Here is a 25,973-nt window from a genome sequence, read left to right as displayed (position 1 = left end):
CCTGCGAGCTAAAGTTACTGTTTGCTGCAAGTCATAATATTTACCGTGTCTACAAATCATATGTACCCCATATATTATAAATTTCCCATGACTTTTTGAACATATGTGCAAGAAAAAAGTGTCAGTCCACTGTATCTGCGCTAGGATAGAATATGGGTTCATCATCTAATTTAAGTGTTTGGTCCCTTGGAGTAGAATCTCTGTGATTGGTAAACTGCACATCCACCTTTTCAAAAATGGGGTTCACTACAAGCATTGCAAGTTTTATTTTTTCTTTATTGGAATTTTGGTAGTTTTTGAATAAAATGGGAACAATGGCTTATGCAATCACCTCATCATACTACATTTGTAATCTATGGAGCTTGTCAACCTGATTTTTTAATCAGAGTGAAATATCAAACAAATGGTGCTTAAGGGGCCATAGACCATTTTTTTATTGCTTTTAGGAGGTGCAGTACGCAGAGGATTGCTCCTCTTTTGAATGTGTGTCTGTTCTCCGTGGCGCTCAGTGCCTATCATCCAAGTGACAAGGTTGGGCCAGCTTTTAAAATTCTTAAGTTACAATAAAGTAGCTGCCTCTCCTTGCTTCTCAAACAAACATGAAAGTCATAAATCAGTGGTGAGAAAGACATTTATTCATTTGAAATGAAATCATACACATTGACCAGGTACTCTGTCTCTCCATAACTGACGTGAAGGGGACTCTATCTAGAGTCAATCCATGCAAGGCTGCAGGACCTGACAACATACCTGGTCATGTGCTCAAAGAATGTGCCAGTCAACTGGCTGGTGTCCTCACAGACATCTTCAACACATCTCTGAGCCAGTCGTCAGTCCCAGCATGCTTCAAGTCGACCACCATCATACCAGTGCCGAAGAAGTCGTCAGTGACATGCCTGAATGACTACCGACCAGTTGCACTCATGCCAATCATAATGAAGTGCTTTGAAAGGTTAGTCGTGTCACACGTAAAGACTAATCTCCCTGCCTCCCTTGACCCTCTTCAGTTTGCATACCGCTCAAACAGGTCAACTGAGGATGCCATATGCTCTGCCCTTCACCTCTCCCTGACACATCTGGATAAAAAAGACACATATGTCAGGATGCTATTCATAGACTTTAGCTCCGCCTTCAACACAATCATCCCTCAAAAGCTGGTTGTAAAAACTGAGCAGGTTGGGCCTGAACACCACCCTCTGCAATTGGATCCTGGACTTCTTGACAGAGAGGCCCAAGTCAGTTCGGATGGGCTGCAACACTTCCAGCATCATCACACTGAGCACTGGAGCACCGCAGGGCTGCATGCTTAGTCCACTGCTGTTCACCCTGCTGACTCACGACTGCACAGCCACTCACAACACCAACCACATCATGAAGTTTGCGGATGATACAACGGTGCTGGGACTGATAAGCAGGGATGATGAAGCAGCATACAGAGATGAAGTGGAACGGCTGTCAGCATGGTGTGAAGACAACAATCTATCTCTCAATGTCGACAAGACAAAAGAGATAATCGGAGACTTCAGAAAATCACGTCCTGCCCACATCCCACTCAGCATCAACAGTTTAGATGTGGAGACTGTTAGGATTACCAAATTCCTCGGTGTGCACATAATTGAGGAACTTACGTGGACACATAACACCTCATCACTAAACAAGAAAGCCTAGCAGAGACTACACTTCCTGAGGCGACTGAAGCGAGCAAGTCTTCCCCCTTCCATCCTCACCATGTTCTACAGAGGCACCATTGAGAGTGTTCTGACCAGCTGCATCACGGTATGGTATGGCAACTGCAACATATCCAACGGCAAGCGCCTGCAAAGGATAGTGAAGACAGCAGAGAACATTATTGGGGTGCCTCTTCCTTCACTACAGGACATATTTTACAAACGCAGTGTCCACAAGGCCTGCAGCATTGTGCAGGACCCCTTACACCCCTCACATGGACTTTTCACACTTCTGCCATCCAAGAGAAGATACTGCAGCATCAAAGCCAGATCTGCCAGGCTGCAGGAGAGTTTTTACCCCCAAGCTATTAGACTCCTTAACACCAGGCTTCCCCCTGGGACCTTCCACACGGCCTCAACCACCTCTAAAAACAGAACTTTTATACATGTGAGCCACTGTCCTGTGAAGATGAGTGTGCAGGTAGAAAAGAACTGAAAATCTCATACTGACCTTTAAGTATTTTGACATTCTTGTTATCCTTCTGCTGTGAAACATTCTGACTTGTCATTGTTTACACATGTCTTAAACAACTTATTATCATACACTGATAATTTCTGTATTATCTATATCTGTTATTTATTATTCATTTATTATATTACATATGTTACACATCAATATTGATGCTACATATCTTACACGTCAATATTGCTGCTACTTCTTTGTCTTGTCTTTGCACAGTGTCTTGTCTTGTTTGTGTTTTAATTTTAAATTTAAATTTTAATTCTATTTTTAATTTATTGTTTGTATGTCATGTTGTTACACTGTGGACCCTGAGCTTCGCAATTTCGTCTATCTTTATACTTGTATATGGCTGAGATGACAATAAAGTTCACTTTGACTTTGACATCCTACAGGGTAGGATAAACTATAATGCGTGATAAACACTTCAGTGCATACATAAACTATTCATAACTTTTAGTAAATCATTTTTGCAGTATTTTCAATATTTCTTATTCCTATCACTGTGATCAGACTGAAGACTTGAATTTCTTTCAAATCATCGATATCGTATGATGCTCATATTACAAGCAGACACATGTCACATCGAGTCATGGCTTATAAGAATACATTTAAGTTAAACTAGTCATGTAGTATAAATGTGGTGTGCTGCATTTCACCACCTTTGAAAGACAGATTGAACTTTTTTTTCCCCAAGGGGGAAATTTGGCTTTTTACAGAAGCTCTTTAAATAAATACATACATAAATAGAAGGATATATATATATATATATATATATATATATATATATATATATATATATATTTTTTTTTTTTTTAACACAGGTAAAATTCCATTACAATGAACTGCCAGGGACCTAAAAATATTTCGTTGTAATAAAAATTTCGTAATAATGAGATTCTGTATTTGTCACTGTAGTGCTTTCTTTAACTTGCATCCCGGCATTTGCAATCATTTCAATAGCTTCTTTCGTGTTAATTTTAATCTCCTCCTGTCTACTGTGAAGCCCCGTCCGGGACGCCCAGGAAGACAGGAGGAGGGCTAATTCCTCCTCCAGACCGCAAGGGGGCATCCGCCCTGGTTGTACTGGGGGCCACGGGTACAGGGCTTGGAAGTCCAACCCTGTAGGGGCCCGTGGTCACCGCCAGGGGGCGTCCCCCTGCCTAAAGGACCCTGGACCCCAGTACTTCCGCCACACCAGGAAGTGCTGGGGGGAAGAAGAGAGGGAACACCCGGAATGCTTCCGGGAGGACAGCCGGCATTTCCGCCACACTGGGGCGTGTCCGCGGGATTGTTGGTGCACACCTGGAACACATCCGGGTATGGATAAAAGGGGCCGCCTCTTTTCATTCGAGGCTGGAGTCGGGTGGAAGCAGGACAAGGTTCAAGAAAAGAGAGAAGGAGGCGGTCCAAAGAGGCAGAGTGGTTGGCCTGGACTTTGGGGAAGATTGGGGTTTGTGGCACAATAATTGTAAATAATATTGTAAATAAACGTGTGTTGGGTGACATGAGTGTGTCTGCCTGTCTGTGTCCGAGCCAGTCTCCACAGTGGCATCCCAGATGGGACAATCCGCCTGTTCCAAGGCGGGGAACCCCAGAAAAAAATAATTTTGTGGACGGCTCGGCGCAGCAGGTGCGCCCACACACGTGCCTACAGTCCTATAAGAAAGTCTTGCCCAACGGATTGTCAGCAGACCGCGGTCATGAGGTTCTCTCCTGGTGCGGCGAAACATCGACGGGCCTTACCTGGGTGCAGCGGGCTCCAGGGAGCGTGCTGTTGCGGCGCGGTGTTGAGAGAGGCCATGACAGGGACGTTTCCCCGGACAGACGGGACCCGTGAGGTGAGTGCCCTGCTTGTCGGCAACCAGCCCTGTGGGGGCGCGTGTGTTCTGTCTTTAGCAGGCAGGGGCTGCCCGGATCCTTGTCGGTGGCAGACTCGCGCTGGTCTGCGGGGCTTCCAAGAAGCGGCAGCAGCAGCAGAGGCTGCGGAAAGGGAGATGCTGCAACCCAAAGAGCCAGCTTGTCACCGCACTAGGAGGAGAAGAGCCAAAATGGCCGCGGACCGGAAGTCCCTCCCCGTGACAGGCACGGGATTGGCCGGTGTGTCTTGGGTTCCCGCCAATGACTATAGAGGCGGGACCAAGAAATGCCAGTCTCGTGCTGGGGGGAGACCCGATTGGGCCGGAGGAGGAGGCCCACAGGAAGCAGTCGAATGCAAGGGGCTGACAGACAAGTAGGCTCTGCGCCGGCTGACTTCCTGTCTTCGCCAGTAGTGCTGCGTGTCTTGGAGGAGTTCCTTCAGACTGCAGCGCCGCTGTTACAGACGCTCAGTGCGCTTCGTGCAGACCTGCAGGAGCTGGAGGTGAAGGCGGGCGCATCATCACAGACGCTGCATGCTGCGGTGGAAGGACGCGTCGCTGGATCCTTTGGCCGGAGTCGTACGGCAGGGAAGGTAAGTAAAACCGACCCCGTACAGCATAAAGGAGAGCCCACCGAAATTGGCCGTGATCCGCATGAACGGTATCGAGTAGGGGGATCTCCGACAGCGGATGCAGTGGTGCAGGCTGTTCGCGAGGTGAGGGGAGCAACATCGAGAGGGCAGGCAGGACAGGTGCTGATGAGTGCCCTGGGTCCTAGCGCCCGACGCCCCGAGCATGCGACAGTCTCCCGTCGTTCTGTATGGACGCAGACAGGCTTGGATCTGTGCGTTTCCCATGCGCAGACCCAGATCGTCGGGGCGTCCAAGAGTGATAGGAGGAATCGAGGGGTGAATGCCGGTTCCTCCGATAGGAAGGGACTTGCAGCTGGGTGCGCACGTCCAGAGAAGGGCCGTCCTCTGCGGAAGCAGAGGGAAGCTACAGTGCCGGTGGAGGAGACGACAGTGTGAGCGGACCCATCAGATACAATCAGATGAGCAGGGAACCTGCGGAGGAAGTGCCGAACAGGCAAGTCGCGGGGTGCCGATAAGAGGGGAGAACGCTGCCAGTGCGTGGCGCAGAGGGACGTCAGGTGGTGGCGTCCAGGCAGCGCTTCTGCCCCTCTTTCTGTTTTGGTTGCAGGAACAGACCTCGGATGCACAGTAGGGTCTGCTTCGTTGGGGACCTGCCCTCCCGGGACGGACCACTGCACTGGAGGACTCTTCACTGGCGATGGGGCAGCCCCGCGACCGGCAGAGGCTGCGAAGGCGTGAGTGGCGCAGCACAAAGGGGCGCGAAGACCTCGGAGGGGGTGCCAAAAAACAAGTTCCAAGGTACTGGATTGGACCCTGGACAAATAGTAGGACCCACTTCGGGGTTGAACCGCCCTCACAGGTTGTGTCGCTCAGACCGACGGGTCTTCGCTGGCAATGGGGCACTGTGGCACCCGGATGGGGCTCATGCCCGGCCAGGACGCCCAGGAAGACAGGAGGAGGGCTCATTCCTCCTCCAGACCCGCGAGGTGGCGTCCGCCCTGGTTGTATTGTGGGCCACGGTTACAGGGCTTGGAAGCCCAACCCTGTAGGAGCCTGTGGTCACCGCCAGGGGGCGTCCCCCTGCCTGAAGGACCCTGGACCCCAGTACTTCCGCCACACCAGGAAGTGCTGGGGGGAAGAAGAGAGGGAACACCCGGAATGCTTCTGGGAGGACAGCCGGCATTTCCGCCACACTGGGGCGTGTCCGCGGGATTGTTGGTGCACACCTGGAACACATCTGGGTATGGATAAAAGGGGCCGCCTCTTTTCATTTGAGGCTGGAGTCGGGTGGAAGCAGGACAAGGTTCAAGAAAAGAGAGAAGGAGGCGGTCCAAAGAGGCAGAGTGGTTGGCCTGGACTTTGGGGAAGATTGGGGTTTGTGGCACAATAATTGTAAATAATATTGTAAATAAACGTGTGTTGGGTGACATGAGTGTGTCTGCCTGTCTGTGTCCGAGCCAGTCTCCACACTACAAATTATGCTGATGAGAATTTTTCTCGGCATTTCCTTGCGATAATATACTTTCAGGGTGCGAATGATGCCCAAATCCACTGCTGTGCAAATGGGTGGGAGGAACTCAATGCAAACATTTTCTAAATGTGGAAGCAAGTTGTGAGCAGCACAGTTATCAATCAGAAGCCGAATCATCCTTTTCTTCTTCTTCATATTGTGAGGATTCTGAACTCTTGGGACCAACCCGGGGTAGGGTTGCCGGGGCAGGCAACAGCAAGTCCCTGTCTTGCATCCCAAAACACGAGGCTGAATCTCAGTACTTTAGCAAAACCAGCTTTATTCATCTTGAAACGGGAACAGCACGGTTATTTATTGTAGCGTGATCTACCATTCTCCTGTACACAGACACAGCAGTCAGGCAGGGTTGTGGCAAGGTTAGTGACCAAGTAATACTGTTCCCTGCATTTGCAATGTTCCTTGCATCACCCATCGAGATCTTTTCTGTTTACTTCTGTGGCAAGATGCAGCAGAGCTATGAACCTGCTGTTGCCCAGGCAGTGGATAAACAGTCTTCCAGAGATGCTGTGACCTCACTTTGGGATGCTCTTCGGCGTGTTTTCCAGATGGGGGAGGTCCCAAGAGAATTTAGAAACCTCACATTTTCTTGAGTGAGTGCCGCATTAATTGGAATTTTTCTTGAACGAGCATCACTGAACCACATAAAAACAGCTTTTTCGACATCTTCAAATTCAGATTTTTCTTCTTTTTTTGCTTGGTCTTTCAAGAAAGTTGACAGTGTCGATGGCGAAATTCTGAATTCACTGGCAACGTCTTTTTTCTTTTTGCCGGAATCAAGAGCTGCAAAAAATTAAAAAGTATTTTTTTTTCTATTATGAACTATTATCGTTTTTTTGTGTCTGCCATTTCTATAGGAGGGTGACAATGAGTTAAATTCCAATGGATGTTTTTCAAATGTTGATGAGCAATAAGCAAAAAGTATAAATGAAAACCACCGAAAATAAAAACAGCAAAAAAAAAAACAGTACAAGGAAAGTTCGAAGAAAGAAAAACATTTTTTTTAAATGTTTCACTTTTGGGGATCATTGTGCACAACTGAGCTGCGACCACAGAACTAACTAACTAACTGTAGATGATTCAGGCATTTCAAGGTTTTTTGGTCACTTCATTGTAATGAAAGTATCTGCTGAATGCATTTCGTAGTAATGAGATTTCTATAGACTCGTGTCATATGGGGAAACTGTCGGGACCATAAAAATACTTCGTTGTAGTGAAAATTTTGTTGTAAAGATATTCGTTGTAACGGAATTTTACCTGTATGTGCGTGTATGTGTGTATATATATATATATATATATATATATATATATATATATATATATATATATATATATATATATAAAATATACACACACACCAGAATGACTAAAAGGAAGAAAAATTAAAAACAGAATGTCTTAGTTCACAGTTGCGGTCACAGCGAGGCACAATGCAAGAGTAATTCTGTTGGTATGAAGGAGCCCCAGTAGCTTTTCTTGACACACTTCTGCTGAATAATTTGTTGGCTAAAGAGTACTTAGTGTTAATATGTCTGGGAGAGGGTGTGCAGCATTGTTCATAATGGCACTCGTTTTTGTCGTCATTCTCTTCTTTGCTTCAACTTCCAGGGGTTAAAAAGTATAACTGAGCTTGACTTTTCAATTAGCTTGTTGATTCAGTTTGGTAATTTTGAAGTGATGTTTCCAGCCCAGCACAACACAGCTTATAAAATTGCACTGCCCATCACAGAGTTCTGTTCATAGAAAATGTGAAGGATGTCACAACCCACATTAAAAGGACCATCCATCCATATTACTAACCGAGAATGGTAAACTGGATGGCATGGACCCAGGTACACGGCGGTGGACGCAGGAGACGTACTGCGCAGGCGCCGACAGCTCACCTAACGGAAATACGAAATAAAGCAATGAGCACAGACGATACAGAACCCTAACCGTCCACAGTACACCATAGTCAAACCTGACATGCCCTGAGATGGTACATAAGCCCCAGAGCGCCTACAACGTGCGTCCAACACACCGCAGGCAGACCCCCGAGATGGTACAGAAGCCCCATAGATAAAATACGAAATAAAGCAACGAGCACAGGCAATACGGAACCCTAACCGTCCACACTACACAGCATAGTCAAACGCGACATAGTACGGAAGGTGCGTGCGCCTACAACGCGCGTTTAACACACCGCAGGCACACCCCTCAGAGATCCGGACTCCACAGCATATGTGAATCATCTCATTACAGTAATACAATAATATGAGTACTCACAGACAAACGCAAGAGGCCTCGGCGTCCCGCCCCACATTCAAATCTCACAAAGTACAGAGTCCCGAGACGTCCACAAACCATAGCATGGTCAAACCCACCACGCCTCACGGCTCAAAAGCAAAGGAGCTCTACTGACGTAAATAAGTCCCTACAACGCATCACGGCTCAAAAACAAAGGAGATCAACTAACGTAAATAAGAAATGAGGCAACGCGCCCATAGGTGATGACACAGACACACAAAAAAGAGGATCCAGACCCCCACCCCAGAGTGAAACGTGAAAAAAGCAGATAAGAGATTATAAAAGCAGTGGAATTCCAAAGTCTCCAACAAATGATGGCGCGATACACATGCAGAGAAAGGTACAGAATATGAAAGCAGTAAAATCCAAAAGTATTGTAGCGTCCCAGCCACGTTGAGGGCTGTTTGGTTTTAAGTGACTGTTAGGTCCGATGGAGGGAGGGCAGAGTACAGCACAGAAGACTGATAGCGGGGTATTGATTGATGCGGTATGGGGGGGCGTTGGAGAGGGTGCTAGAAAGTTGTGTTTGGGGTTAGGAAGTCTGCGATTGTTCAAGTAAGACTTTTGTGACACTTTATCATGTCATTCGCTACAGTATCAAAGAAAGATAGAAAAGATCGCATTACCGCAAACAAAAGGTGATTAATCATCAGAGCCAGGTGTAATTGAAAAAACTAGCAGGACAAATCAGGGTCAGAAATAAAAGGCAAAGAGTAAACAACGAAGTCTTTTCGCATTTGCATCATTCAATGCACAAAACGGTGATTTACACAATAATGGACCATACGCTATGAGAGTCTGTGGTCCCGGAACAGTTAAAGCAACAACAAGTTAAATCTCAAAGAATACACAATTCGGTCAGGTGTATATTGATGATCATGGAGAAGCAATGCAAATTTTAACAGGCAAAAAAGAAAGGTTATGTATAAATTTCCGCAAATAACATTACACACCAGAGGAGATCGTGATATGCCATTCGTGTTAAAATGTTTACAGTTTACCGTCAGAATAGCATTTGCTATGACAACCGATAAATGACTGGGATAAACATTACAAAAAGTCAAAGTATTTATTAGAGAAACAGAAACAATATTCACTTACAGGCATTGTCACAGTGTGTCTCCAAACAAAATTGTTTTTAATGAAGCTTTAAAGTAAAAGTGCAAATAATGAAATTGAAACAATTCCAAAGAAAAAAAAATGTACATTGTATATCAGATTAACCAAACACGGGGGTTGGCGAGCGAAGCGAGCAGGGGGCGAAGCCCCCTAGTAGTCTCCTAAGATAAAAGGAGCCTGCATTGCCCTTTCCGAGACTGGTCCTACCTGTTGTTGAAGTTGGATGCCCAAGTACTTGTAGGAGTGCACCATCTTTATATCCACTACCTAAATAGTGCCTGGACATAGAGGCTCTTGAATGCAGCAAAAGTCAATAACTAGTTCCCTGTTTTTGCTGATGTTAACTTAACGACAATTTTCTTTGCATGAAGAATTTGACTCCTATACTCTGTCTCATCCTCTGTATCAGTACAACCCATAAGTGCAGAATCATTTGAGAATGTCTGCAAGTGACATAACTTGTTGTTATATTTATAGTCTGAGGTATATCTTGTGAAGTAATGTTTTGTCAAACTTTCTGGCCTTCCTCAAAACTGCTTCCCAACTTATTCACAGGGGACCTTTCTCTGCAGGTTTTTATTCCAACCATTTACTCTTAAAGCATATCATTCAATTTAACCATGATCTAAGCAAAAGCATTATTTCAGTCATTGATTATCATGATATTACACCAAACCTTTGACGCAGTTGTTTTAAAGCATTCTTTATTGTGAGCTTATTATTTATTCTGCTTTTGGTTAAGGGAAAACATAAGACATTCATCTGAAGGACAGCGTGATGGGTCAGTTTGCTGTAACATGCTTATTTTTACCAAGATGAATCAAACATTCTTGTTGAAGAGATTTGGGCTGTTGTTACTTTCTTTCAAAGCAATTTTTCAAACAAGTGTTTGTAAAGGGTATTCTGCTTAATTTAACTCCTTCTTTATGTTTACCTAGATATGAAAGAATCTTGTCAGTGTTTCCTTATCTCCTGATTATTTTTTCAGTTTTTGTATTGAGTTCATAACAATGTGTATTTAAAGGTAAAGTGTTATCTACGATTTTTCATTAATTTTTGATATTGAGCAGTTACCTTTTCATTAACTTACTTATGAAAAACAATGTACACACAATTATTCTGGTAACTAATGACAAAAATTTATGTACAATTTGTTTAGTGCTGCATTTAACAACAAGACTAGATGCCATATTAGCAACATATAAACCAAGACATAGTAAATTTAGGGTGTACATGACCAGATAAGCTATTTATATCCAGAGCTGAACTGACTGGTATCATGTGCTAACAGTTTTAATGTACCTTGTATTGATGCTTTTCTTGAAGGGACACCCGAGTATTGTATCAGTTTTTTTAGTAAGGGGAGTCTTCTTTCATAGCCAGGGTAGCAAGATCTGTAGTAGAGAGCATATGATTCTTTCTTCAGAGTAGGTTAAGGGCAGTTAGACAAAAACTGACTTCCTAGAGAAAGATGTGAAGAGACCAGAAACAGGTATTAGTGAAAATCCTACCAGTACTGTGGGAAGAGAGAGAGAAGCAGAGGGGTAGTTTTTCTGTAGTAAGGGACAGTTCAGCATCATTCTGAGTGAGCATTGTTAAAAGGAGTGAGAGCCATCTGAAGGCATGACAATAATGAATAGTGATTTAGGGGTGCTAACAGTTAATTTCTAATACCAAAGAATGGTATTGCTTTGGAGATTCATTCTTCCCTAGTTGGCATGTACCAGGATCATAGCAACCAACTCACAGCCAACAAATAGTCAGTTAATAGATAGTTTTTTTAAAGCAATATTCAATAATGAAAAATTGTATTTCTGTGTTTTACCTTTACTTTAATTAAATTCATTATAACTACATATTTAAAAATGATCTTAGGTTAAATGGAATTAGAGTTAATATTTTACACAGACCAAATAATATACCCTTAATATTTATTATGTTTTTTTAATTACTATTACTACTGTGTGTCAGTTGCTTTGTGTGGTAATCACATACAGTATGTAATTTCTGATCCACCATATTATGAGTTTTATCAGGGAATATTTGTTTTATTTTACTTTACCTTTAAGTACAAAGTCTTTTTGAATTGTACATTTTTTTCTTCTTTTAACGTAAGGTAAATAATTATTGCATATTTAAAAAAATAAAAACTTTGCTACCAAATTTTGAAGTACAACCCAAATCAATGTTATGTAAATGTAAGCAGACACCTGTGTTCTCAAGCTCTTCATAGCCATGTTATAATTTTAACTTCCACATTTTATACAGGTAGAGAATTGTATATATATTTCAAAATATTTCCTGTACAGTATTATCTTTTCCAGCTTTAATCAGTATAGAATTGCATAGTGCATGTATACAGTGCTTTACGAAAGTATTCATCCCCCTCTGTATTTGACCTGTTTTGTCGCATTCCATAGCATAGGTGGTTAGCACCATTTGATTTACACAACTTGCCTACCACTTTGAAGATGTAAAATATTTTTTTTATTGTGATACAAACAATAATTAAGACAAAACAACAGAAATCATGAGTGTGCACAGGTATTCACGCCCCAAAGTCAATACTTTATAGAGCCACCTTTTGCTGCAATTACAGCTGCAAGTCTCTTAGAGAATGTCTCTATTAGCTTAGCACATCAAGCCACTGTGATTTTTGCCCTTTCCTAAGACAAAAATGCTCCAACTCCTTGAAGTTAGATGGGTTGTGTTGGTGTACAGTAATCTTCAAGTCATGCCTCAGATTCTGGGGTTGACATCCGGGCTTTGACTCTGGCATTTCAAGACATTTAAATGTTTTCCTTTAAACCACTCCAGTGTAGCTTTAGCCATATGTTTAGGGTCATTGTCCTGCTGGAAGGTGAACCTTTGTCCCAGTCTAAAATTTCTGGTAGACTGGGACAGGTTTTCCTCAAGAATTGCCTTGTATTTAGTGCTGCCTTGTATTTAGTCCTGACCAGTTTTCCCTGCCGATTTAAAAACATCCCCACAGAATGATGCTGCCACCTTTATGCTTCACTGTAGGAATGGTGTTCTCAGGGTGATGGAAACTGTTGGGTTTGCACCATACATGCGCATTTCACATTATGACCAAAACATTCACAATTTTTGTCTCATCTGACCAGAGAACATTCTGTTGGCCAACTCAAAATAGGTTTTCTTATTTTTTTCTTGAATTAATGTTTTTTTTTTTTCTGGCCACTCTTCCATAAAGTTCCTTTCTATGAAGTGTATGACTTAAAGTGGTTCTATGGACAGGTACTTTGCAGCTCCTTCAATGTTATCCTTGGAGTCTTTGTTGCATCTCTGATTAATGCCCTCCTTGCCCAGTCTGTGTGTTTTGGTGGGGCAGCCTTCTGTCAGGTTTGTAGTGGTGCCATATTCTTCATAGTCATATTCTTACTTCATATTCTTCATAATCACTCACAAATTTTTAGCTTTTACTTGTTTTATATGTGCGTGTGTGTGCACATACATACACTGTATTTTATGTTCATTCTGCTTGAACAAAATGGAATATATTGTTAAGTCCATTTCTTAAAATCAAAAAAAAAAATCCATTTTAATGCCAGACTGTAATGCCACGAAACAGGACAAACATCAAGGGGGGGCGGTAGTTAAATATTTTAGCAAGGTACTGTATTGTGTCAGATATCTTAAAACTAAGACTAATTTTAATTTATTTACAGCAAACTCAATATCCATTTTCATATGACACTTGTTTGTCTGAAAAGAGCACATTCAAAAAATGAATTGATGTATTTAATTTTAAAGACATCTATATTTTACTTAAAGGAAAAAATGACACATTATTCTTTCTATCATTGTTACATCTAAGAAATTTTTGCCTCCTTTTCTCTAATCAGTTTATAAAATATTGTGTTTTTTTTTTTTAATGTGCACAGCGAGGTCAGATAATTGAAGAACAACCCAGTGACAATGGAAATCCCAACAAGTTCTCACCTCACACTCAGATGAAACCAATGTCCAACAGAGAAAGGTAGGATTTTTCTGTGAATTCCAATCAAAAGGGGGTAGGCAGTGTTTGTGAAAGTTTCTTAATTTGAGTTTTACAGCAGTGGTCTCTATGCTTGGAGTTATTAAATATCAATATATATTGTTACATTTTATAAAGATTTAATTAAAATCATTTGGATCAAATACCTGAATAGTAACAGCTGAATAAGAAACATAATGCAAATATTTGTATAATACACTGTAATTAACTCTATGTAATACAAACAGTATCTTAAAGTATTCGAGTATACCTTTCTCCTTTTACATTATAGTAAAAGAGTAATAGCTGAGATAAAGAAAACCAATGACCATTAAACTATTAATCTTTTTTTGCTGTACTCATCATAATACTGAGAGAATATAAAGAATCTGTTGTCCCTGTTTATTTCAAATGGACAACAATTATCTCTGCAGTTAAGAAAACAAATGTAGACTGTCCAAATGACTTCAGAACGGAGGCACTCACTCCGGTCAAGATGAAGTGCTTTAAGAAACTTTTTGCTGAAACACATTAAACAGAATTTTTAAGATAGTCAAGGTCACCTTCAATTTGCATATCAGTGCCACCGATCCATAGATGATGCCGTATCCCTTGCACTTCATACCATCCTGGAGATTTTGGGCAATACAATAGTCCTATTTATAGATTGCAGCTCAGCAATTTTTAAACTGTTGTGCCAACCAATTTCACCACCAAAAGTACTCAATTTGGGATATAAATCAATATTTATTATAAGAAATAATATATTAAAGGAACAATCTAAATAAAGGCTTAGGTTCTGCTTTACAACTATATGTTAGTGCAACTGCTGCAGTAATACTGATGCTGGTACTGTATATGCCACTGTATTCTGATATACAGTGAATCCGGAAAGTATTCACAACGCATTACTTTTTCCACCTTTTGTTATGTTACAGCCTTATTCCAAAATGGATTAAATTCATTTTTTTCCTCAGAATTCTACACACAACACCCCATAATGACAACTTGAAAAAAGTTTACTTGAGGATTTTGCAAATTTATTAAAAATAAAAAAACTGAGAAATCACATGTACATAAGTATTCACAGCCTTTGCTCAATACTTTGTCGATGCACCTTTGGCAGCAATTACAGCCTCAAGTCTTTTTGAATATGGTGCCACAAGCTTGGCACACCTATCCTTGGCCAGTTTCGCCCATTCCTCTTTGCAGCACCTCTCAAACTCCATCAGGTTGGATGGGAAGCGTCGGTGCACAGCCATTTTAAGATCTCTCCAGAGATGTTCAATCGGATTCAAGTCTGGGCTGTAGCTGGGCCACTCAAGGACATTCACAGAGTTGTCCTGTAGCCACTCCTTTGATATCTTGGCTGTGTGCTTAGGGTCGTTGTCCTACTGAAAGATGAACCGTCGCCCCAGGATGAGGTCAAGAGTGCTCTGGAGCAGGTTTTCATCCAGAATGTCTCTGTACATTGCTGCAGTCATCCTTCCCTTTATCCTGACTAGTCTCCCAGTTCCTGCCGCTGAAAAACATCCCCACAGCATGATGCTGCCACCACCATGCTTCACTGTAGGGATGGTATTGGCCTGGTGATGAGCGGTGCCTGGTTTCCTCCAAATGTGATGCCTGGCATTCACACCAAAGAGTTCAATCTTTTTCTCATCAGACCAGAGAATTTTCTTTCTCATGGTCTGAGAGTCCTTCAGGTGCCTTTTGGCAAACTCCAGGCGGGCTGCCATGTGCCTTTTACTAAGGAGTGGCTTCCGTCTGGCCACTCTACCATATAGGCCTGATTGGTGGATTTCTGCAGAGATGGTTGTCCTTCTGGAAGGTTCTCCTCTCTCCACAAAGGACCTCTGGAGCTCTGACAGAGTGACCATCGGGTTCTTGGTCACCTCCCTGACTAAGGCCCTTCTCCCCCGATCACTCAGTTTAGATGGCCGGCCAGCTCTAGGAAGTGTCCTGGTGGTTTCGAACTTCTTCCACTTACGGATGATGGAGGCCACTGTGCTCATTGGGACCTTCAAAGCAGCAGAAATTTTTCTGTAACCTTCCCCAGATTTGTGCCTCGAGACAATCCTGTCTCAGAGGTCTACAGACAATTCCTTTGACTTCATGCTTGGTTTGTGCTCTGGCATGAACTGTCAACTGTGGGACCTTATATAGACAGCTGTGTGCCTTTCCAAATCATGTCCAATCAACTGAATTTACCACAGGTGGACTCCAATTAAGCTGCAGAAACATCTCAAGGATGATCAGGGGAAACAGGATGCACCTGAGCTCAATTTTGAGCTTCATGGCAAAGGCTGTGAATACTTATGTACATGTGCTTTCTCAATTTTTTTTATTTTTAATAAATTTGCAAAAATCTCAAGTAAACTTTTTTCACGTTGTCATTATGGGGTGTTGTGTGTAGAATTCTGAGGAAAAAAATGAATTGAATCCATTTTGGAATAAGGCTATAACATAACAAAATGTGGAAAAAGTGATGCGCTGTGAATACTTTCCGGATGCACTGTAGTACTATTTATTATTAGGCTTTGCATTTGGTTATTCTACGGATTTTTGTTTGTATAAATAATAGTTTATATTATCACGTTTTCGTCATAAACTTACTCACTAAGCTGTAATATCCTATGAATTTTTTACATTATTCTTGTGTCACTGGACTGTGTGTTTGATTGTTTCAGTCAAGGACGTAGACTAAACATAAATTTGTTTGAACTATTTTAACTACTTTAAAGATGGGTTCTGTTTTTTTTAAAATAAACTTATTTTTTCATATGTTCTCATTTGCCCTAGAAGCTCACTTTATGGCATTATTATAATAAACATGTTTCTCCAGGTACTATACAGTTGCAGCGAAATGGGGATCATTTCAAACATAAATCAAAATCCTTCAAACTTGATGAGTATGCCCAGTCTAGATCATTGAATGTTAAAGTCACAAACATATTTTTATAGAAGTTTGACCACTTGAGTTGTGTTTTTTTGCATGTAACACTTTTAATCACTTTTACAGTCATGCATATGTATGTATTCTTTCTGTTCCAGTGTAGTGAAATTTCCGTGTTAGTACAAAATTCACACTGCACTGACACTGTCTAAGAAAACTTTCCAGTCCATTTGTTTATTCCCTCTTCTTTTTGTGCAGAAAACTACTCACTAACATATTTATTTGTTTATTTAAAAATGATACTGAAGTATCTTGAGTCGTGTAATTACGTTTTTCCCATTGATTATGTAAAACAGGAATTCAGATCTTATAGAATAGAATTTTATAATAGGAATAAGATTCTTTATTTAATTTTACCCTGCATATTTTCAACAATTGCTCTGTGACTTCAGTTCATTATCTATGAGTCAGAATATATCCTAATCACATTGGTACAAGGCAGAAACCAATTGTGGATGGAACAGAAGTGTGTCATAGAATTAATTATGCATACACACACACGCACATTCTATCCACACGAACATAATTTACAGCTTCTAGTCAATCTAATCTTAATCTACACAGCAGGAACCAACTCTGTATTCTACAACAGTTGGTATACTTGTGCTAAAAAAACTAACCAGACCTCATAACATGCAAAGAGTGTGCAAACACCATAAACTGTGACCAGACTGGAATCAAACTTCAGCTCCCGGAGCTATGAAACAGGAGCACTTGCTATTACACTACCTTTGTTCAGTGTGCATTCAATGCACATATAGTTTAACAGGGATACACTAAAATGTAGCTATGAGAAAGTTATGTTAATATAATGGGTTTTTAGCAGTTATTTTAAAATGCTCCACCATATTAGACTGGTAAATTTTAAACTTTTCCAGATTTTAGGTGCATAGCAGCAGAAGCCTGCCTTACCACTTCTTTTAAGTTTAAGTCTTGGACATGTAAGCATTCGGTCATTCTAAGGTTACAACTTGGAGTGTAAGGTGACAGGCATTCCAAAATATAGGACGGAGCAAGATTATTTAAGGATTTGTAAACCATTAGCAGTATTTTAAAGTCAATTATGAATGATATGGGAAACCAATGTAATGACATCAAAACTGGAGATATGTGATCAGATTTTCTTTTCCTAGTTAAGATTCTGGTAGCTGCATTCTGCATTAGTTGTAATTGATTCATATCTTTCTTGGGTAGTTCTGAAATGAGTGCTTTACAGTAATCTAGTCGACTAAAAACAAAAATATGATGTCATTTTTGAGTATCTTGCAAAGTTATAAGGGGTCTAACTTTTGCTATATTCCTTAAGTGAAAAAATGCTGTTCTGGTAATCTGATTAAAATGTGATTGAAGGTTTAGGTGAGAGTCAATAATTAACCCTAAATTCTTTGCCTGCATCTCAAGGTAAGTTGCATGAGTATCTTTTGCACCTTCTGGCTCAAGATGTCTGACTCTGTAGAGATGTCAGTGCAACTCTGATTTACACTTTCTTATGAGATGAAGTCCTGGTAGATGATTGTATAAGCTGGAGTGCAGTCAGTCAGTTAGTTAGGAATGCAAGTAGGGGTTTTCTGTGGCTGGATGCTTGCATCCCTATTAAATCTGCTTTCTTTACTTTTACTTCTTTAACAGGCCTGGTTTGTCACAAAAGCCTAACAGAATGGGCAATGCTCACTTTGTATTACTACTTACAGTATACATACTAGGCATGTAGTTTCCAGGGATTAGAACTATATGTGGATCATGTTACAGTAAGACTGGGACTATCTGTTATAGCACATAACAGTTATATTGATAAATTGTCTGTATGTAGCTCTGAGTGACTCCTTGTTAGATCATCCCTTATGTTCTTAGTAGACCAGTCAATAAGGAACTGTTAAAATGTTTCATATTTAAAATGTTTAATTTAAATATATGTGAATTTACATGTAAAAGGTAAATTACAATGGTACCAGTAAAATTCTTTGTTTCTACATTCTCATAGTTGGCATACTGTGGAAATTCCTATATCTAAATATTGCTTAAATAAGTAAATTCTCCCTGAAAAAAATCCTCATAGTGCAGTGCAAATACTGCAGTTATCAACTGTATTGAAACCCATCACCCCCCCACACCTCTAACACAAATGTGCCCACACACCACATACTGTACATTCACACTAATATACTGTACCTCTCCAATTCAGTTTGAGTTTTTGATGGAATCATTGTTATGCATTTTTTTTGTTATTTTATTCAATCATTTTGTGTAAATACTGAATTTGTCAGCTATCACATGTATTTCAATGTAAATGTGATGAATTGAACCATAGCATACTTCAACAAGCCTTTAACTTGTGCATATAAGGAATTTTTCTCATTTGTAAGGTCTTCAACTTTGTGTGCCTAAAATACTGGAATTTTTAAGAGCTGTAAAAAGAAAAGTGAATATGTTTTTAATGCATGTGTTACTTACGTAGCTCATGTTAATAATACATTGTTTTCTACAGAAACTTTGTTCTAAAACACCACGTATTCCTTTTACGCAACTGGGAGCAGATTCGTCAAAAGCAGGAAGAAGCAAAACATGCCAAGGACAACTGTGATTCTACTTCGCTTTCCCTTTACACACGCTGGAATGGCATGATCCGTGATGATGGCAACATCAAATCTGGTAAGGTCTCATTAGAATACATTTGCTTGCAGATGAAATCAACAAAAATATCTGCATTTGTTCTTTTTTTTTTATTTATTTCAATAAATTATGTGCTTACTTTTAATAACAGAAACACATCATTCAATAAATTACTGAGAAGAATGCTCTGTTTATTTGTTTATAAGAAGCATATTAATAATCATGCATATACCAGTGATTACAGTACAGAATAAAATATGATTTAAGGTTAAAATAATTTGAAATGTTAGTATTTAACCTATTCATTTCAATCTTTCTGGAATTAAAATGCTTGGTCCAAAAAGTATTTTAACAATTTTCTATGAAAACCGGTGTGTAAGACAGGCAATAAATGAGTAAGAACATGGAAATAAATAGTTTTTCTATAATTGGGTCATAAGTATTGGGGTAAAGCCCAGTGATTGATAATGTAAGAGGCTGTTTGTCATGGTATGGGGTCTGATTTTTTGATCACACTTGGTGTTCTATGGTTCATTTAACGGTACCAATTTTGTAGAGCGGACTATGTTTTTACTTTGAATGTATGATCATGGTGTTTGAGAAGCAGTGCCATGGACACTGCATGCTTCAGGAGGACACTGATGTTGTTTAAGCATTCTGGGAAGGATTCCAGGGTATATAGTTGTGCAATATTCAAGTGATAAATACCACTTAGACTACTAGGTATCCCTGTTTGAATCTTCACCTAACAACTATAGACCAATTGCATCCCACATCATGAAAACCTTTAAAAAGCTGGTCCTGAGCAATATCAATCCTGTTGTGAAAATCCACTTGAATTCAATTAAGTTTGTATATTCTACATATATTGGAGTGGAAAATGCAGTTATCTGTCTGCTCCACAAGGCTTATTCCCATCTGGACAAATCTTGCAGCACTTATAAGATATGTATTTTCATTTCTCCAGTGCTTTCACTACCATGCCATCCCTGTTAAGTGGTAAACACAGGGATTTGTGGGTGGATGAGCTTATGGTGTCTCTGATAACGACCTCCCTGTATGGCAGACCACGGTTTGTGAGGTCCAAGGACTTTGTCTCTGATGTAGATGTGAGCAACACTAGTGCACCACAAAGAACAGCCCTGCCACCTTTTCAGTTCACTCTGTATATCTCAGACTATAAATATTAACACCAGGTCATGCCACCTACAGAAATTCTCGGACAATTCTGCACTAATGGGGTATGTTGACAAGAGGACTGGGACAGAGTATTGGACTTATGTGAAGATATTTGTTTCTTAGTGCAAATAGGATTTTCTGCAACTCAACTTCAGCAAAATCAAGGAGCTTGTTATTGACTTTTACTGCACCAAAGAGCATTTATGCCCAGTCACTACTTAGTATGTGGAGGTGGTGCACTGCTCTAAGTACTGGGGGGTCCATATCAAGAACAAGCTGGACTTGTCTACTAACACAGAGGAAATACATATAAGAGCAGAATACATTCTTTAACTCTGTGATAGCCAATATGATTTTCTATGTGGTGATGTATTGGACCAGTAACATCAATTCAAGAGAGGTCCACTGAATCAACAAGCTGATTAAGAGGGATGGCTCAGTTATGGGTTACACTCTAAACCTGCTGAAGGTAGTAGTGAAGGAGAGAATGAAGGCAAAACTGAGGGTTATTATTAGTGACAAGAGAGCCCCATTGAATTCATTTCACCTTGAGTTAAATTAAATCACAGAAATATTCAGGAACTTGTCTGAACTAGCCAAAATGCCTTGAAGTCAAAGAAGGAGGAGAAACTGGACTGTTTTTGAGTGATCATAATGGGGCAGTGGTCTTTTAAGTGTACCTGAGGAATAGAGAAGCATCCGACAGCTGTGCTGGGCCGATTATTGTGGCCAAATAGCAACATGAGCAGTGGGGCATCCCAGTTAAATATCAAAACAATACAATTTCTTGCAGACAGTGGCAACAAGAGCAGGAAGCATGAATTCACTAAGGCTTGGCCTCTTATGATTCCATAGCTGGTACTTGAGTCTCTCAAACTAAAAAGTTTTTTTTGTTTTGTTTTGTTTACCCGTGATTCACTTGCTCACTCACTGCCACTACTACTTAAAAAGCACAACACTAAAGCATGTGCATTCATCCCTTCTTCTTGATTGCATCAGCTGCACAGCACTGCTAAAGGGGTGGGCTCATACATTACACACAGGTCACAAACAAGCCCATACAAAAAAGACATTACCTTTAATACACCAACACATTTCCAGTTTCCTTCTGCATCCGTGTTTTGTGTTTAAATGTACTCACATGTTTCATACAAATTTTTAGCATACCAGTAAAACAAGTTTTATTAAATCCACACCAAAAGAAGAATTTCGTCCAGTATAGTAGCTGATCTGGCATGCCACCCGCTACTAGGATCAGCATTATACATCCAGGGCCCGTTCCATTTCAACATTGGCCACTACAACTCTGTAATGTCATGTTTGCTTTGCGAAGCATCATGGGGTCCTAGGAAAAATGTTTGTCTAAGCTGTCTGCACAGCAAATTTTTCAGTAAAATATTTGGCTAACAAGGTTACTAGCAAACCCAGCAGATTCTCCGTGAAAAATACTTTGGTGAATTTTATCATTCATCACTAGTTCTTATGAACAATGCTGCTTACCGTCTATGACACACTTTCATTGAGCATTTTTAACCAACACATTTTTGTCATGTTTGTCAAGAAACACTATTGGGGCTCTTTTACACCTACAGCTGTGTGCCTTTATAATGCCTCACTGTCACTGCTCTCTTATTATTAGCCAAGTTAGAAATGTTTTTTATTTCCACTTTTTTTTTAAATTTTCACATGTGTTTTTGTTGTTAGTTATAATATTTCTTTGTTTCTTGAGCATCTATAAAAGGTAAATTTCCTCTTGAGATAAATAAAGTTCTACCTACCTATGTGTATATATATATATATATATATATATATATATATATATATATATATATATATATGTATATATAACAAATATACATATTAAAGAATATTTTTGATATGTCACAGAGTAATCAAATTGCATCCAACAAGCAGCAGAGGCAACTGAATTTTACTAACAATGGAAGTCACCACCATGATATCCTTGCTGGTTTGGTTTTCCACATCTCTTGTCTGGCTTGCACAGCATGCCACTGTGTACATTTGCTGGTCATCATCTCCAAAGAATAATTGAGGCTTATTGTTAAAGATGCTTGAGCCAAACACCAGTCTGGGCATAGTCAACAATGACAAGCAACTAAAGACACTTTAAATGTTCAGTCTGTGATCTGTGATATTGTACTGCATCCTTCATCTCTATATATTTTAGAAATCATTGATGAATCCCTTCAGTCCTTCAGTTGTGTTTCTCCTGTGGAGTCTATCTGCAAACATCACCAACACATCATTTTAGGTTTACCAACCAGCCTCATGAAGACCAATAATTTGGTTCTAAAAGAGCCGTTCAGTTGCCCATATGACTGATGAGCATGTTGTTGTGATATGTTAGATATGCCTGTATTCAACTTCAAAAATTAAATAAAAGATACAAAACAGTGTGGCATTTAAGTCATCTGTGTGTTGGTGGTCCAAATTCTTCTACTTTAAAGGTAGCCTTGATGACAAATATATTTTGAATGCAAACAGTTTGTAAGTCAATTTTTAACCTATATTTGCATTTTTGTCTCACATGCTCAAGCTTATAAAAGTTTTAGTTAATGTAAATATTTCATGTGCAGTTTGGACACATGACTGATGCTAGTATTGATTTTAACATAATAGTATAATATGAAAATTATTATTGTTTTTGTTTCCCAGTCCTCTCTAAATATGAATACTGTAATTAAAACTTGAAGTTATAATAGTAAAGCTAAATCTAAAACACATTGTATAAAGTGAAATAAATATTTCATCAGATAACAAAAGTAATAGAAAAGCATGGTCTAACTGCTTTTGATAGATAGACCCACAAAACATTTGTGTATTTGGTTTATTGACTCAGTGAAGCTCCTTGGTTAAATTAAGTAAAATTTTCATTTGTTTAATATATGTTACAGATGTGTTCATGACTCAGTTTGCAGCACTGCAAACATCTCGTTCAGTGCGGACACGACGTTTAGCCGCTGCAGAAGAAAATATTGAGGTGGCAAGAACTGCACGTCTTGCTCAAATTTTCAAAGAAATATGTGACATGATTATCTCCTACAAAGGTAGATTTAAAAAAAAAATTTTATATACATTTCTTAAAATATTTTCTGTTCCTGTTCTTTCATTAAAGAAAAATATGTCTTGTTAATACACATTCAGGCAAAAGGATTTTAATATATATATATATATATATATATATATATATATATATATATATATATATATATATATATATATAATAAAATAAGTGCTAATAACTGCTGCCTGATACACAGATTGTGTTTTATTGTTGTTCATTTATATTATCTCCAGGCTCTTTCATGTTACTGTACATAACTAAGGCTCTGTTTTATCTGTTGAATACTTTTTGTAATCCGTTCAACTCGTGATTGTAACTGGTGATCAACCTCGTGTTCTGGTGGTTATGGAGCAAAACTAGAGCTTGCTCCAGATAGGGCAGTGTTTGATTGAAACTCATTATGCAGTGATATGGTTATTTAAGACACTAGGCTGAAATAATATATAAAAATATGGAAAATGTGTTACCTCTATATAGAGTATTCATTTAATCTGTATCTGTGACTCAAAATTAGATACTCCAGCACTGTGATGCTATGATGCTACTAGCTTTGCCTATATCTCTGCTGAATTGGTATATTCAAACACATATGCTCAAGATAGTACTATGCACTGTACTAAACTTTAAGGTGAAAAAGCAGTTTATAATACTGAAAAGTATTTAGTTTAAGGATTAGTTTTGTATGCAACAATATCCCAAAGAAGCATTTAACACTTCTCAGAAACGTAATAAATGCTATTTATATAATGATAATCACTTTAAATATTACAGATTTCCTCATAATGGAATTCAGTATCACTATCTTTTTGGATATTGTTATAGCCCAGTGATGAAAAATTAGAGTTTCATGAACATATTTCTAGAACTCAGATGAAATTAGTTAAAAATTCCTATTTCAGTTAACTTTTGTGTTACGTTACAGTAGAAATCACAAGAAAAATAATGTACTATAGGTTTATGTGGTCATTACTGTTTTATTAGGGTAGAGAGTACAGTGAAATTCTTACTTACATGTGCTAATCAACATGCAACATCCTGCCATTCACTGGCACCATGATTAGTGAGTATGGCCTACCTTTTCAGAAAGTTCCTCCTGGAATAAGGGTGCTTGGCTACAAAAGGCAAACTCACATACAACCAAACATTCATTTACGCAGTTCCAATTTAGATTTGCCAAAAATAAATAAATAAATTACATTTTTGTCTCTTGTGGATGTAGAAGCCAAAATTACCCAGACAGAAAATGGTTTATTTTCACATTGAAAATGTATTGTTACAGCATCAGAGTTTACATTAAAAATACTGAATGATTAAATATATGTACAAATCTTTTGTCATGCAGAAAATTATGATAGCTTTTAAGGGGATTAAATACTTCTGCATACCAGTGTATTTTCCATAAAGTACTTTAATCCTCTATGTCCAAACTTTTCTCTCAACCCAACTTTATCTGCATTTTATTAACTTTCAAGAAGATAATTGAAAAAGTTACTACAAATGTTTCATGAATTCAATACAACTTCAAATCCTTCAATCATGGTTTACTTTAAGGTCAGTTAATGTAATTAATGATTGTGTCAAATCTCATATTACAGTAAAGATTCTGCCTGTTCATTCTACTGAATATGCAAAGATCTCTATAAGATTTTGTTATGTTATGATAGAAGGAAACAATTTATATTCAGTTGATCATTTTTGTTTGTGGCATAGGAAACAGCTGACCAGATTTTTCTTTATTTTTTGAATTTTTATTTTCAGATTCTACAAACCAGACTCTTGCAACTCCATTACTAACTCTACCTTCTAGAAAAAAGTAAGTGTCTATCCATGGCTTTATTTTAATGTTACCAAATACTTAATTACCTGGCATATTCACTTAAAGTGTCAACCATGATTATTTTTTCAAGCTTCCCTAGGAGACACAGGTCTTTTTTTTCCCCCATCCATCCATTAATTTTCTAAACTTGCATTATCCTGAGCAGGGTCCCTAAGAAGCTGGAACCTATCCCAGCAAGAATTGGATTCAAGGCAGGAGCAGTCCCTAGAAGGGATACCAACCAATCCATTGCAGGATGAAGACCTACACACACACAACACACACAAAAAATCGAAATTTCATGTTGCAGCACAGTGTCCTTAGAGAAAACCGGCATGGCAACAGAGAGAATAATATAAACTCTACAGAAGGAACCCCATCTAGGAACTGAACCAGGGACCTAATACTATGAGGCAACAATGCTGCGCGATATGTCAACCCTTCAAAAGATTATGTATTTTAAATGCAGAAAATTACATTAGATTGAAGTAAAACATAAGTACAAACACTTATAACTCGGATCAAGTTTTCAGTCATATTTTGGATTATGTTAAAATAAAAAAATAAAAAATCACAGCTTCTGGCCATATTACATTGTTCATGAAGTGTAAAGTTTGTCTTTTGCAGTTGTCACTAAAAATTATATATTTATTATATACATTTTACTGTTTAATTTTTTAGTGTTGTATTTGTGTTGCATATTACCATGTTATAAAGGCATTTTGATGTTCCACAAAACTTTTTTATAAGTATGATCT

The 25,973-nt window shown here is 39.3% G+C and overlaps 1 protein-coding gene across 1 annotated transcript in view; it reads left to right on the top strand.

Annotated features, from left to right (window-relative positions):
* Nucleotides 1–25,973, top strand: part of ash1l (ash1 (absent, small, or homeotic)-like (Drosophila)) — a 230,528-nt gene that overhangs the window by 187,223 nt on the left and 17,332 nt on the right. Inside the window, 4 exon segments of the mRNA XM_028795096.2 lie at nt 13,478–13,572; nt 19,011–19,174; nt 23,230–23,382; nt 25,158–25,212. Coding sequence (XP_028650929.1) covers nt 13,478–13,572; nt 19,011–19,174; nt 23,230–23,382; nt 25,158–25,212 — 467 coding nt within the window.

Source organism: Erpetoichthys calabaricus, chromosome 2 (assembly GCF_900747795.2).
Source record: "Erpetoichthys calabaricus chromosome 2, fErpCal1.3, whole genome shotgun sequence".
Lineage (NCBI taxonomy): Eukaryota > Metazoa > Chordata > Cladistia > Polypteriformes > Polypteridae > Erpetoichthys > Erpetoichthys calabaricus.
Note: the sequence above shows the minus strand (reverse complement) of the source record. Positions and strands in the feature narration are given on the sequence as shown.